This window comes from Desarmillaria tabescens (genome assembly GCF_030435595.1).
Source record: "Desarmillaria tabescens strain CCBAS 213 chromosome Unknown EV420scaffold_115, whole genome shotgun sequence".
Classification (NCBI taxonomy): Eukaryota; Fungi; Basidiomycota; class Agaricomycetes; order Agaricales; family Physalacriaceae; genus Desarmillaria; species Desarmillaria tabescens.
This window is the reverse complement of record NW_026848414.1, coordinates 82,648-97,361: the sequence shown is the minus strand read 5'-3', so window position 1 is coordinate 97,361 and position 14,714 is coordinate 82,648. Positions and strand designations below refer to the sequence as shown.

The 14,714-nt window shown below is 47.4% G+C and overlaps 6 protein-coding genes across 6 annotated transcripts; 4 read left to right on the top strand and 2 right to left on the bottom strand.

Annotated features, from left to right (window-relative positions):
- Positions 1-919: 919 nt before the first annotated feature.
- EV420DRAFT_1280791 (uncharacterized protein) lies at positions 920-3,093 on the top strand (the record flags this gene model as incomplete). Its single annotated transcript, XM_060468221.1, has 7 exons — positions 920-1,059; positions 1,113-1,439; positions 1,515-2,544; positions 2,597-2,753; positions 2,800-2,877; positions 2,928-2,980; positions 3,034-3,093. The coding sequence occupies 7 exons, from the start codon at positions 920-922 to the stop codon at positions 3,091-3,093; spliced, it is 1,845 nt and encodes a 614-aa protein (XP_060322544.1).
- Positions 3,094-3,252: 159 nt separating this feature from the next.
- Positions 3,253-4,270, bottom strand: EV420DRAFT_1487232 (NmrA-like family-domain-containing protein; the record flags this gene model as incomplete). The annotated part of the gene is made up of 4 exons (XM_060470496.1): positions 3,253-3,569; positions 3,618-3,735; positions 3,793-3,833; positions 3,889-4,270. The coding sequence occupies 4 exons, from the start codon at positions 4,268-4,270 to the stop codon at positions 3,253-3,255; spliced, it is 858 nt and encodes a 285-aa protein (XP_060322543.1).
- Positions 4,271-5,703: 1,433 nt separating this feature from the next.
- On the top strand, positions 5,704-6,547 carry EV420DRAFT_202979 (uncharacterized protein; the record flags this gene model as incomplete). Its single annotated transcript, XM_060481189.1, has 3 exons — positions 5,704-5,860; positions 5,987-6,119; positions 6,173-6,547. Coding segments are annotated over 3 exons (504 nt in total), but the record flags the coding sequence as incomplete, so codon positions are not given.
- A 1-nt stretch (position 6,548) lies between these two features.
- On the bottom strand, positions 6,549-7,008 carry EV420DRAFT_1770111 (uncharacterized protein; the record flags this gene model as incomplete). The annotated part of the gene is made up of 3 exons (XM_060481057.1): positions 6,915-7,008; positions 6,695-6,858; positions 6,549-6,633 (listed from the first exon to the last, which is right to left on the bottom strand). Exons 1-3 carry the CDS (start codon positions 6,924-6,926, stop codon positions 6,549-6,551), a joined length of 261 nt encoding a protein of 86 aa, XP_060322541.1. The 5' UTR covers positions 6,927-7,008.
- Positions 7,009-8,790: 1,782 nt separating this feature from the next.
- On the top strand, positions 8,791-10,767 carry EV420DRAFT_203043 (uncharacterized protein). Its single transcript, XM_060481190.1, has 4 exons — positions 8,791-9,044; positions 9,101-9,414; positions 9,461-10,292; positions 10,350-10,767. The coding sequence occupies exons 1-4, from the start codon at positions 9,000-9,002 to the stop codon at positions 10,650-10,652; spliced, it is 1,494 nt and encodes a 497-aa protein (XP_060322540.1). The 5' UTR covers positions 8,791-8,999; the 3' UTR covers positions 10,653-10,767.
- Positions 10,768-11,512: 745 nt separating this feature from the next.
- EV420DRAFT_1670107 (uncharacterized protein) lies at positions 11,513-13,148 on the top strand (the record flags this gene model as incomplete). The annotated part of the gene is made up of 10 exons (XM_060479041.1): positions 11,513-11,661; positions 11,694-11,805; positions 11,864-11,928; positions 11,985-11,994; positions 12,052-12,117; positions 12,174-12,500; positions 12,555-12,620; positions 12,689-12,784; positions 12,834-12,887; positions 12,947-13,148. The coding sequence occupies 10 exons, from the start codon at positions 11,513-11,515 to the stop codon at positions 13,001-13,003; spliced, it is 1,002 nt and encodes a 333-aa protein (XP_060322539.1). The 3' UTR covers positions 13,004-13,148.
- Positions 13,149-14,714: the final 1,566 nt, after the last annotated feature.

The following is a 14,714-nucleotide window of genomic DNA, read 5'->3' as shown; positions in this document are numbered from 1 at the left end:
GGTCTTCAGACCATGATCTTCAAATAACAGCGAATCCACGGGCCGATCGCGACAAGTGAGAGTCATTTGGCAAGTTACGGTCCGGTCCTTCCCGGACCAACGGTGTGATCATATGCATTCCTTTTCCGGCTTCACTGTTGACCTCGACGTCGTTTATCCGCTCAAACGATGTTGGGTGTACATATCCTTCTTTATCTTTGAAAATTTGACGTTAAGTCGATGGGGGGCGACCTTTAACGTCTATCCTTTATATTCCTCCTGGCTGAAACGTTTTATTAAAATTTCATGGTTGCTGCGATTGGCTGTGGTATCTAGTCTCCCGAATTTTCTCCAGGGAAGGGCGAGGCATATATACCGCCAAATAATGCAACGGTTAGTTCAATAATATTTTGCCCAGTCAATTTTACATTTCTCCGGGCAGATAGAAATCCCATCATTCAAGCAAAAGGCTGCCTGACGGACATCGAATCGATGCATCTTTCATGCAATCGTCAAATGAAACTTGGAATTTCAGAAGCCCTTGCGCGCCACTTCCGTAAGCGCCTCAGCCTGGACCTTTGCACTGAAATCGTTGACATCGGTTCGTCCCTCTATTGTCATGGCTCATGGTTTTTTTGAAGCTTAGTGATTGCAGGATTATTCTTGTACTTAAGTAATTTTCTAGCACGAATAAAATAAGCTACTGCTTAGTTTTCAATCTCACACTGCAGCTCAAATCCTGTCAAAATGTCGTTCCGAGGAACAGGGGAGCATCGGAGCTCGGTCCGTGCTAATACATGCACGGCAACACGTGGCCGCGCATTTTGATTTTCGTCATCGGCTCCGTTCGTTGCTCCCCTCTGTCATGGCCGTTGTGTCACTGTCCCCCGCCCCCCTGGAACTGACGAACGAGAAAGTTGCCGACGACGCTTTTGCAAGCATGGCACCACACGTCAAGGCTCCATATGATCCTAATGAGGCCCTCGACGATATTCCAGGCGTGGCCCATGCCCTCGAGCTTTTTCTCAACTCTCACATGTTCGAATCAGAGGAATATTGTCTTCAGAGTGACCCAAAAAAGTGCGTTTGTTATTATGGCGACTTTAATTTCTCTAACAGAGGTCATTTAACAGGGAAAGACTTTATTTCTCTACTGGATACGGTCTTATACAATGCGTAAAAGCATTCATGTCGTACGCCGACGAAGATATCCTCGCAGGCATTGGACACACCAAGCAAGGGAATCTCATCGCGATGCAGCACCGCAAGAAAGCTGCATCATTCACGTCGAGGCTTGCTGGTTACGTTGTTAGTTCCTTGAATACCACCGGTGTCGGATTTATCAAGAGCATGTCTCCGGTCGAGCGGCACGCCGAACTTGTCTATGCAGAGAGTCTGTTTGAGAAGGCATTATTAGGTGTCGTATACTCTGGCGATTGGCTAGCGTTCATCAAAGAAGCGTAAGTCCATCCCATGATGTTGTCCATGCGTTCCTCTATCTCTTCTTTGAATTCAATTGACACGTTGTCCTACAGGTTGAATATGCGAACAACCATCAACATATACCGTGTACTATACAAGTTCATAACAACCATGGACGAAGCGGCTTCCTCAGGTTACGATGAGAGTATCGATGTTCATTTCCGCTCAGGCGTCTATCTCGGAGCCGGAATGAGTACCCTTATCCTGAGCCTCATGCCCTCAAAATTGCTCACCATCATCGAGCTGTTCGGATATCACGGCGACCGCGCCGAGGCCCTTTCCATTCTCAGCCAAGCGGGTGGTTGGACCTCCACATCCGACGAGCCATCTGTTTCCATTTCTGAAGAAGGACTCCGACGACCCATTTGCGATATGGCGCTCATGGTCTTCCACCTTGTTCTCTCGAGCTTCACATTCGAAGGCGTTGATGTTCAAATGGCCGACAAAATTATCCGATGGAACGCGCGCCGCTACCCGAACGGTGTTTTTTTCCTGTTCGGAGCCGGACGACTTGCGCTCATGCGGTCCCAGCCAGAAGAATCCATACGGTGTTACACCCGAGCTATGGAGGTCCAGTCGCAGTACAGGAATCTACATCACATCTCTTTTTGGGAGATCGCGATAGCACAACTGGCACTTTGGGATGTGAAAGGCAGCCTCGAATGCTGGAGAGTCCTGGAGCGGGAGGCGACGTGGTCCAAGGCGATTTATACGTATGGGATGGCGGTGTGTCTACTCGAAGGTGGAGGGGACCCGAAAGAGGCGAAAGCTCTCATGGAAAAGGTGCCGAACCTTAGACAGAAGATTGCTGGGAAGAGTATACCCTTGGAGAAGCTGGTCGCAAGGAAGGCGCGCAAGTTTTTGGCGCAGGGTCGGCTGGCCCTTCCGGCACTCGAGATTGCGTATCTTTTCTTGGCAATTACACATGCTCCTCGAGAAGTCGTTGCGAAGAAGATGCTTGCTGAGGTGCAGGGGTGTTTGAAGGAACTAGATACCAAGGACAAAAAGTCTATGGGTTATTGGGATGATTTTTGTTTAGCCAAGTTCTTGGAGGGCGTTTGCATGAGATATATTGCGTATCCGGTTCGTATTTATTCTTTTTCGTTATTCCTTCCACTCAGCGAGAGCTACACAGGACCCGGACGCCATTATACCACCTGATGCGCCTTCCGTCGTTGAACTAGCTGGTATATCCGAGAGCGATGCAGCAAAAGCCGCAGCGTCCGCGTTTGAGGACGTCTTTAGATTCGGACCCAAGATCGAGCTCGACCATCATATCGTGTATCATGCCCGTACGTATCCTCTTCGTCCGTTGACCCTGTTCTGACATTTTATTAGACTATGAATTGGGCCGATTACTTGCGTGCCAGGGAAAAGTAGACGAGGCCCGAATACAGTTCCATCTCGTTCTCTCCGGTACGGCGATCTTTGCGCTTCCTTCTGATGATTCTAACTACCGATTGTAGGTAAACATCTTGAGGTTGGGCCGTCTGGCAAAAAGGGACGATATAGCATGGAGGTCAGTGTATTCTAGCTAACTTTGTGCGTTCGACGCTAATTGCCATGCGACAGAATGCTTTACACATGCGCACCCATGCAGCATTAGAGGCTTTGGGAAAGCGAAATCTTTGATATATTTATTCGTCATCTATCTGCTGTTTTTGCTATGTTTATGGACTAATTATACCCTGTACCGCCACTGATGTTGTATTCCCCCAATAGACCGCATATTTTTGTTTGGAATGAACTTCTTGCTTTGACTACAGACTGACTACAGGGAGATGGTTGCTACTATTTGCTAAAGAGTGCAGGCGTGACCGTCTTCCACTCATGCCCCGGCCACAAAGCGTTTGCACTTCCAGCTCCTTCCGTGCCTTCCTTGTTCGCCTCGTAGTCCCACCCCGTGGAACCCTCGCCGCTTTCTATCAAGCCTTGGAGGGCGGCCAAGAATGACTCCGCCAAGTCTCCAGGAAGCTTGTCGACGTGATTGGGTGGGAGACCTGCCTTCGCAGCTGCTTCTACCAACGTCAGACCCTCCGATTGTAGACGGAATATCTTGTCGTTCAATTGCTCAGCCGGAAGGTGAGTCAGGATATACGCAACAAAGCCTGTTGCATGACCAGTCAGTGCAACAGGGCGACGAATAATATACTGACCACCAATGTCTTCGAGAGCCGAGAAAGATGCCTTCGTTTGGCCCTTTCCAACGATATTGAACTTCTGATCAACAACGTATCCAACAAGCGCAGGAAGGTAGATGAAGAATAATCCTGTCTACATTCAGCGGTTGGTGATTGTCATGGAAAAATAAAAATACAAATATAAACTCACGAAAATTCTTGCAGATGGCAGTCCAATCTTCTTCAAATATTCTAGTATCGTTGAAATCAGGACCGTGTTTAACGAGCAAAGAGGAGGCTCACTCACTCGCAAAGTCATCCTTATCCTTCAACACCTTCACAGATGCACCGGCGGTGACAGACCCAAACTCCGACGGCACAAAGAGCTTTACTCCTGCAGCCTTTGCGCTGTCCGCAAGAACGTATTTGCTCTTTCCCCCCGCTGCCGTGTTGATGGCCGAGATAAGGACATCGACCTTGTTCTCCTTAAGTACAGCAGAGACTTCCGCGCTGTCCTCGTAGTCAACTTTAGCGACCTTGATGTTGGGAGATGCAGGGAGATTGGACGAAGAGTCGGAGGATTTCCGGGTAAGGACAAGGAAAGGGATGTTCTCTGTGATGAGGGCGTTCAAGATGTTCTTGCCAAGTACGCCGTTGGCGCCAACGAGAGCGAAAGATTTGTATGACATGGTGGAACGGTGAGACAGATAATGGAATGTATCCTCGGTTTCACTGTCCCATTATAATGTCGAGTCGAGTCGAGTCATTGTGGTGTAATAAAGGATGATCGATGCTTCACCCGCGCGTCGGTTCGCACACCAAATATGGAGATATCTCGCAATCGGGTATCCTATGACGAATTCATGCGCCTTCTCGCTGTCCGTTGCTATCGATATTCCAATCGAGACCCACTCGCTTATCAGGAATCTGTCAGCCAAGTGATCCAGATGAATAATGCTTACTGATCAGAACGGAGGCACCCTTCCGAGTTAGGTCATCACCGTCGCGTTGATTGTCAGGAGGCTTCACTTTATAGCGGGTGGGTAACCCGATACCAAAACGGGGTACTTGGCGAAGGCACCATGGCTAACGTCGTCAGCGGGTGACATCCGATAAGGAGACCCCCAAGTCGTGGGTTTACCCATTCGAACCAGAGGTATCATTGGGAAGAAACCGGATTGGAGAAGATCATAAAGAAGTCTTTTCGGTTGGAATTTGCGTTAAAGAAAGAGCACAGACCCCATATCATGTCATGATGTGTCGCGTTCAAACCTGTGCCCACTTTCTACCCATTGAAGCTGTGCGTCCAGCGGCAAGATTGTAGCACTCCAGGAATTTGTACTGCTTCCGAGTGCAAAGGTCGCCATGCAAACGTTACGAACATACCATCAGCTAGGAGGACGCTATGATTCGGACGCGCCATGAAGGAATGTCGGTAAATCAATCTCCGGCGTACTACCCCAGGAAGCAAAGAATGCATTGGGTTCGACACGATAAATGTCAACCTAGAATTCAAAGAATGGCTGTGGAGAAAGGAAAACGTGATTATCGCTGGGAAAAGCAAGCATTGAGACCGTTGGAACACGTTGGAAGAAACTAAAATAATTGAATAAGCGGAAAAGTTAGTACTTCAAACAAATGCAATGGATTGACCTTTCAAATCGAATGAAATCGAAGGCGAGACGACGGTCCGAGAAAGAAAGAAACTACGAGGGGTCTGATGGATACGGTTTTAAAAGAAAGAAAAATGGCAAGTAAAGGCACGACGGCCGGGCCCGAGAGCTTGAAGACGTAAGATTGCGAAACAGTCACGGAAAAAGAAAGTCAATGTCGTATAATGTCGGACCGTCCCGGACCGCACCCATTTCTTCTTTTGTTTCGACCGACATCTCCCTTCCTCGATTTCAAACAGCTTGACGACTCAACATTTCCGACAGAAGGTCGAGAATAGACATGAAAGTATGTTATATGGGATTTGGAGACAATCCTTGGAATCGCCTGGTCACGGGCAGGTAGTTCATGATTCCGAGTCCTATGAATATAGGATATCTCGGTCATTATGCAGTTGGGAAAGACCCGTGGGAAATTCTATTGGTGGAATCAATTGATGGCGGCGTTTGCCGACTATCTCGCTCTGTCCCTTGGGCTTTGGCCGTGGGAGTTTTCTATTCGTGCACCCTTTTTCTCCCGGCTTCATCCTCTTTCTCCCGACAGCTCCGTTTCATCGCTGCTTCTTTGTGTCGCTGGCGGCTTCTGTTGTTTTTTTGTTTGTTTCCCCTGTTTGTTGCCTTTCTTAATGTCAATTTCTCTTTGCGTCGTTCTATAAGCACATGCCATATATAACTGCACGAATCTCACTGTTCCTTCATCGTCATCCACCTCGTTCATCCTATTGGTCTTTTTAGCGCCCGCCCGCGTATTCATCCTCGTCTTCGTCTTCCTCAAAACCTATCTTCCTCTTCGTCCGCGTGAGCTGGAGCCGGCATACTCTCCGCATTTCTCCTGTCCGAATTGGCTTTCTGTGGATAAGTCTGATCAGTACGTTGTCCTTGATACCTTCGTCTGTATCACTCACTGACGAGTGATCGCAGTTCACTAGGGCCAATGCCCTCAGAATCGTCTTCATCCTCGCCCTGCTTCGTTACTCCTCATGAATACCATCGAGCACCGGGCTTCGACGACATCGCCTACCCGGAATGTCTGTGGCTTTACCGTCATGTATCTGTAACGCAAAGGTGTTGTCGATTTAACATTCTCGATTGCTCTGCGGTGCTGACCTTTTCTTCCCTCCCTCCTCTGAAGTAGCACACGATGTTTTCTTCGGTGTGGATCGACTTCCGCTGCGCTATCTTGGCGAGTACACCCGCTGGGTCGACGTTGGCTGCAATAGGTTTCCTTCCTCTTTGTTCAAACTGTTTTTGGGTCTGAAATAGCGGTTCGTCGTCTCCGTATCCGGTTTCCAGTTCTCTAATTCCCCTTCCCTGAACTCTCTTTCCCCCATAACTTGTATCTCCTTGATTGTGGACACGGCATCGTCTTTTCCTTCAGCATCCTGTGTAAATTGTGAGTACGTTCCCTACCCCCTCCCTCTTATCATGAAATTGTCCACTTACCTTGTCTCCTTCATTACAGGTGGTATATCCGTCGCGAATATGGCGCTCGTGATCGTGAAGACCATCTCCTCGATAGTCCCGTCCTTCGCGTTTTGACGCAAGATCCTCCACACCCCTGCATCCTCGTCTCGTTTGATAGATGCAGCGTTGATGATATTGCGTTCCTGTTTACCATGTCAGTATGCACTCTCCGCTCTTCTGGATCCCGTATGTCTATCACCTTCATCACCATTTTGTCCTTCGCAAGGAGTCTGACGCGATGTACTTTTGTATAAATCTGTTGTAGTTATTAGTCCATGAATTCAATTAAGTATCATTGTTAACTTTTTCTTTTATTTTTTGGAGACAGAAAACATAGGACTCGGACCTGCCACGTGGATGCGTTGGCCCTCACCAACTAGTTCCCATTTCTGACGCTTACTACTTAGTACCCTTTGGAAGTAAGTTCTTCTGAAACTCGCTGTCCAATGACCACATGCATACCGTCCCTTCATCTCTCGTTATGTATGTATCCTCCATCTGTCTATAACATACTACTGGATAAATGGCTGTTCAGACTGTATCAGGCTGGAGCCTGGAAGACTTTAAAGGACATAATTCAGATCTGTTTGACTTGACTATGGAGTAGAACTTTAAATTGTCTCTAGAAGGGTAATTGTCTGTTGTCTATGTCCTGGCCACGATCGATTCGCACTTCGAGTCGCATCCAGGCCTTCTCTGCTCGTCTCATGGTCCCACCCAGGATCCACCCCCCGCTCTCGATAGGTTCATGCAGGAAATTTACCAACGACCTGGGCAGCTCTCCGGGAAGCTGGCTGCCGTGGTGCGGTGGAAGACCTGCTCTAGGCAGCTACCTCCGAATCTCCCCATACCATCGTTCTCAGTGGCCAAGCCGACTCTTAATACAACACGACGGGCTGGAAGATGGGATTGCCCTTGTCGCTGATATCTGCCCGATACTTCAAAAACGAATGATTTGATGCATTCCATGTCAGCATGCCATGGATAGGATACTTGGTATCCTGATGCCCTGATGGACTGTAAGTTCGTTCATTATCACTCTCCTCGTTTTCGTACTTAGTTCATTGGTATGAATACAGGCGCAGGCGACTATGTTTCGATCCAAAGATGCGCTATTCTACTGGGCGATGGCCAATGCTGTGCGATCAGGTGTCGATGAGGCAACCGAGGGCTGGATTGGTCGCGGCGGGCGTCTTTGAGTGAATCGTTTTCCTTGTACGTTACGATTTCTATCGAATTGAATGTCCTCCTTATCGTGTTCTTATAGGTATAAGATACCAGATACCACAAGGAAACCTTACGGTGATGTAGAGACGGCTGTTAGCACGGTACCGGACAAGGACAATATATGAATTCTATGGATTTTTTTGGCGGCCGAACTCTGTCGTGAAGCAGAGCAGTCAGGGGATTGGCTCCATAGCGAGAGACCACCGTGGCTATTTGAAGGAGCCTGTCGGCACCTTCGCAAGCCGAAAATCGGGAAGAGCGCTATGGTACGCATTGTGTTCATTACTGTGACAAACTTGCTAGATTTCACATCCAAAGGAAATCCAGCAAGCCGCGAAGAACTTGCTGCAGAAGGGGCGTCACTTCTTGAAGCAGGTTTCGATATGACTGCGAAGTGAGTACTCCTCTTTATTATTGTAATGGGCGGACTAAACGTTGTCGTGGAGCTTTGCATGTGTCGTTATCGACTACCTTGACCTCGCAGGAAGTGCGTACAACGAGCTGTCTGGCATCGTAATGGCTGAGAAAGTCAAAGTCTCTCGTATCTTCAGCCTTACATTGAAGATTCGCTTTGAACATCAACGGTTCCCGTTTTCATCGATCGCAGCTGATGGTGAACAGATGGCTTGGGCGCAATAATGCTGGTGTTTTAGAGATCTTGAAACAAGTATTTTCTTTTGGGCCTCCGTATGTGCCTTCAGTTTTAGTGTCGATCGAGCGATATTCACGGGACTTGACTGAATATTGACTGTATTTCTTTAGGTAACCTCTATGCATAAAGTTAGACCAGGTGGACCGTGGTCAAATATAGCCGTCGATAAGATTGAGTGGGTCGAATCGAGGCGACCATAAGGTCGTATCTTCAATCTTAGGAGATACAAATAAGTTAATGTTCCTTGCTTGAAACGTTGCATCTTGGACTCTGGAGGAAATCATTATGGCTAAGATCAGCGCTCTTTAGGGCAGGTTTCCTCCCGGCATCGGTAACTTCAATCCGTCGCGCTTCTTTGACAGCGTCGCTCAGCGGTCCACCTTTCTTCTTCCCCAACCGTTCACAATGAAAAATATTCCCCCAGAAATATACTATGCCATCGGCAAGGAGGTGGTTTTTTTCTTCTTCTAACAGGCGGATTTTCATCTGATATCGCATTCGTCTAGCTTCCAAACAAAGACCGAAAGAAAATGAGGGCGACGTGTAAATTCATCAATCATGCTGTGGAATCTCTTGTCTTCTCCTCCATTTGTATGGCCTATTGTTTTTTCGGCGACATGGTTCACATCAGGCCAGGATATCTCGGATATTTCGATCCATTCAATGGCGATATTTTCCGCCACGTCCAGAAGATCAAAATCATCGCGGTACAGCAATCAACGTCACCATTATCATTTCCTTACTTTGGACCATTCATCGAACTTGATAGGGCTATCTTGAAATATTTCATTCCACTCTTACAGAACTTGAGGGATATCTCGTACGTTTATTTACTTTGTGACAGCGTGTACTAATCGCCAATGTAGGATTGTGATGGAACATAAGGTGCCTGCGTGGTTCTTTGAGGCTCTGTACCCATCCCTTTCATCCCTTCCTCACATCGAAACCATCATCTTACGGGCCAAAAACGAGTTCTACCCACCACCATGCTCTCTTCGTCCCTATGTTCACGCCGTCGTGCTAACCCGAACATGGGATGATGCTGCCTGCGTTTCGACTCGGTCCTTTTTGCAGACTACACCGGCTGTCAAGACCCTGAGACTGGAGAATGGCGACGCTCTCGTTCATCTTGACTCCCGACGGTCGGTGGGAGATATCTTAGGTGGTTTTGGTGATCATCATCTCGGCATCGAGAACCTTGATACGAGTGGCTTCGACCTGCTTGAAGACTGGCCGTCTATCAAGAACCACTTCCGTCATCTCGGTAGCCTCGTCATTCATGACAATCTCGATACTCCGACTGGTTTCTGGACATGTTTCATGAAGGAAGGAGCGCACCGCACGATCCGCCAATTTAGTGTCAAGCCTGACCCTCGTCTCACTCCCCATGCCTGCCTTTCACCGGAACTATGGGACTTTCTGTGGGCGCTAGAGAAATTAGAGTTCATCCAGATCTGTGTCGCTTTCTCAAACTCGGCGGAGGAACGCGAGATGGGAGAGAGCCAGGGTAACGAATTTTACGAGAAGTTTTTGAAGAAGCACGGGAGTACGATGAAGTACCTTCATTTGACGGCTCCTATGGAATGTAGCTGGTCTATTACCTCTCCAGGACATCTCGAGCTGCTGGTTGCAGCATGTCCGAAGCTCGTCGGGTTGACTGTGTTTACGAGCCACGTCGGCGGAGAAACAGATATGATCGTATGTTTTTTTTTATTTAAATTATTTCAATGAACGAAGCTCACTCTTATTTTTAAGGTTCCCGTCCTTGACCAGATACCGTCTCTCCCGTACCTGAAAAATCTCGATTTGAGCGGCGTGATACCGAGTCTGTATAGAACGGAGCAAGAACGATTTGACATTAACGCTTGTTACCGCGAGAAGGAAGAGGCGCTTAAGGAAGTGATCCTTGGATACAAGCCGATGGATCCTAAGGTTTTCGAGGGCTTGGTGATAAACAGCGAAAAAAGTTGTGTCTTCGAGTTCTTGGAAGGAGCTCAGGGTTTTACTTGCAACTTCGGTATTCCGCATTTCGTTCGCACTGAGCTGCATTTCGGATAATGACGTGCCTTCTTCGCTAAATCGGCTCTTTGTGTCAATGATTATGTGTGTAGTATTGTATTATACTATACAAGAGAGTGAAATGATAATATCAATATGTGGGAGGATTCTGCTGTAAAAGTCACTCTATTGAGGCGTCGCGAGATTGGACTGACATACTTGCAATAAACAATCCCACTCAGGCCTCGGCACTCAGCCGTTCAGCCGCCTTCTAGATGATCTGATAGGGCTACCAGGGCGAGCTATTGCCGCCGAGCCGGATTGTCCGAGGCATGCAGATAAGATGAAGATAAGATTCTTGGTGTTCAACTGTATTCCAGCGAGTCAACGGCCGTCCCTCCTCTTCCCCTTCGAATTGAGTTCAATTGCTTAGGACTGAGATGGAGACGAACGACTCCGATGAGGATTCTGTGCGAGGGAGGGAGAGTTGTAACTTGTCCAGGCTCGTCATTTAATTTGCTTCTGCTCGAAAACTTCAGAAAGCTATGGATTCAGTGCTCGGAGCGGTTCCAAAAGCAGAAATTTTGGAAAAAACATCGGTCGATATTCGGGGCCCTTGTGAAAGGGAGAACTGATGATCACAACTCTCTGATTTCTACTTTCAGGTTCAACACATGCGGAAACTACGGGTTTGCGACACTTTTGCGTGCACTTTGTGTGACCCTCGCGGCTCGCTAGCCAAGCAAATTTTTAAGTTCCTGATGATGCCTTACTGCTGACTCCTTCGCTAGTCTGTCGGGATTATATTGATCCTCCACAGAGGCGAATATAAAGGCCATCTTACTGAAATGAACTTTTCACAGGTCGAGTTCTGTCTACCTTTCTGGATTCCTTCTTGGTTATCATCTCTTTAAGCTACCATGCACTCCATCTTGTCCAAACTATCTATCTTGATCCTGGCTGCTGTTCAGCTGCCTCGCGCATTAGCAGCACCCGGCGCAAGTCGACGGTCGACCTGCACACTGAACTATTCGTGTGGAATGGTAACTATTTATCTCACATCATCGATGTACGGTATACCATTTCTAACACCCCTCGTAGGAATACGTTGACCGAAGCCGAGAAGGCAGCATACTTCGCAGCGGAACTCTGTCTCCTTAATGCGCCTGCTCGAACCGACATTCCATATGTTGTGTCGCGCTACGATGACTTGGTCAGTTTCCGTACATAATATCACTCTATAATCGGTTTCGTGTATGTCTATTTCATAGGTTGGTACGCATGCACAGCAAAGCGATTTCACGAACAACAATGATTTCTGGCATGTAACTGGACAGTCAGTAGTCCTTATTCATCGTCATATTCTACGCTTACCTAGGCTCTCTTGTCTAGGTTCTTACATGTATGAAATCATTTTCATTCTCAAGTTCGGGATCTATGGTCTAAACTCATATTCTAGGTCCACCGTTATTACATCTACATCCACGAAACACTCCTCCGCAACGAATGCGGATACACTGGTGCTGTACGTCCGTCTATGTTTTACCCTTGTCAGTAAAATAACATCTTCCTGGATTTCAGTTGCCGTATTGGAATGAATCTGTCGACGCCGGTGCATTTTCCACCTCTCCCGTGTTACTAGACTTTGGAGGGAATGGTAGTGAGGAAAATGACTGGGCCGTCAATGACGGACCTTTCGCTAACCTCACACGGACCCTGAATGCGACGGCGGGTACCTCGCATCTCCTTGCACGCGAAGTGGACGAGACGGCCTCAATCAGAGTCGGACAAACATACGTTGATGCTCTGCTTGCCCTTGATACGTTTGCGGATTTCAAAACCACTTTGGGCGTTGCAGCCACAGATGTCGGGATCCATGCCTCAGGGCATGCTGGTGTCGGAGGGGATGTGCGTGATTTTTCATATACGATGATGCCGTCTTATATTTTAATCCTTTGTCAGATGGTCAATGCTGCAACTTCGCCTAACGATCCAATGTTCTGGGTGCACCACGGATTTGTGGATTATGTGCGTTCAGTTCAATTTCTTTCTCGCGTTCTTTGTGGACTGATCTTCGAGTCATGTATCTGCTGCAGCTTTGGTGGAAGTGGCAGGGCGACAATGAGACTCGCATCAATGATTTGAACAACATCGGGTATGAGTCGGAGAAAGAGCCTGCCACCGGTTATGTTGTACGTGCTACCGTGCTTCTGTGACAAGACGTACTAAACGACATATCAGGAGACCACCGGAGCTACTGTGTTGTATATGTTCGACATTCTTCCTAATGCAACGGTATGTGCTGTACTTGTATAATAGCGTCACTTCTGTTAATCCTTCTGACTGCAATATAGGTTGCCGACGTGTTGAGCACGGAAGATGGGTTCTTGTGCTACACTTATGCGGTTTGAATGGGCAATTAAACTTGAATATTTCCTTATAAAATCACTCCAAGGGATCCTGTTTCTGGTGACAGTTTATCTACGGAATTATTTTACTTTGTGTTCGCACGAACAATGATACAAATTTAATCCCTGAAGCCACGGGGACGCCTGCGCGTTCCAAGTTCTGAACCTTCCGGGTGATTCGCTCTCCCGTTTCTTACATTTTTCCCGCTGAGAAAATTCGACGATATATGCCTGTGTGCCTGTTCCCTGGCGACTATGTTAATAGGGATGGCCTCTACCATCAATGGATCACTCTTCTGTTTTGCCCATGTTCGTACTCCGTTCTATAGCTGATATTTGTCTGTCTTAGAATAAGAGGGTTTCTACCTCCTGCTACACTTCATTTAAATCATAAAAATCAATTACAGGTAACATAATGAAGGCGAGAATTTATTGAGGCGCGCCGCTTTAGCCTCCTCCACCTGTTCATCCCATCTTTCAACCTCATCGTAGTAATTATCTGTTGTCACATGTCCTTCCATTTCCACGAAAGCGGTCAGTGTATAAGCTTGAGAAAGCGATTCCCCCTTTGCCTCGCCAGGTCCAAAAAGGTATCCAACGTCGGGTACGTATCAATGAATCCCAGGAGCACCTCCGTTTCGAAGCCGTATATGAATTATGAAATACCGGTTGTCGATCCTGATGACAGTTTCGTCCGATTGATCATGGTACATTATGATGTAGATTTCACCGAAGCTGTTGCTCCAGTTTCGAGGCAGTCGGTTGGAAGGGCCTTTGTTTAGACGAGGGTTTGGGACGGAAAAATCCATATCTAGCAGTCTACGCAGATCGGCGTCGAATATGAATTTGGAAGAAGATCAAATTTTGCGACGCGTCATTGTCAGTTGTCTACTATAAAATTTATGTTAACGCAGAGGAGTTACGATATCAAACACGAATAAGGCCTCAACGAGAAAGACTGATCCTCGCTAAAATTATTCCAAGGTCGGGGAGTCATGGTACCAGCATCAACACCCAATTCTGCGGTGCGGTTTCTGGAATAAGGACTGCGCGGTACCACAGAGAAGCTGGGAAGGCTTTATTGAAAACCAACTTCGGTGCTAGATAGAACGAGTGTAGTAGAATCACATAGATGACTCGGACCCAATTCGAGGATAGCGTAATGCTTGAAATCGGAAGAAATAGCAATTGCACAATAAATTTCGATGCCACAACTTGAAGAGTAGGGTTGTTGGCGGTTTTTAACAAAGCAGCGCCACCGACGTGACGCGTCTGTTTGCACTTGTTGTCGTACCCGTTGATTTTCTCCTTTCGACCACAATAACCTCAGCGACGTCCAGCCCGTTTTCACAGCGTAAGATATAGCTACACTTATAGATGACATATTGCTGCGCGTTTGCGACATCTTTGGTGAGTTATCGAGATTGCGAGACGCCGAGTACTTCCCTACATTACCTACGGCCTTCGAACGTTTGGTGCACATAAAAACTACCTCCTTTCTGGCCGGTAATTAAACTTCCAAATTCTCTCACAACGAAAAATTGTCAACATTTGGATTGAGAGTAAAATCCGTCACAACACACGTTCGGGAAGACTCCTTCGTCGCCTCCTTTTCCCAAGTATCTACAACATCAATAGCATCGTGGGCCATACCTGACTTGTGCGCCGAGATTTAAAGAATTCGGCCCGGACGAACAGACGCTTTTGCCACCAG

Coding starts and splice junctions, on each gene's coding strand:
- EV420DRAFT_203043 (XM_060481190.1), top strand. CDS start 9,000: ATGAAAAATATTCCCCCAGAAATATACTATGCCATCGGCAAGGAG. Junction 9,045..9,100: donor ACTATGCCATCGGCAAGGAG/GTGGTTTTTTTC, acceptor GCATTCGTCTAG/CTTCCAAACAAAGACCGAAA. Junction 10,293..10,349: donor GCGGAGAAACAGATATGATC/GTATGTTTTTTT, acceptor CTTATTTTTAAG/GTTCCCGTCCTTGACCAGAT.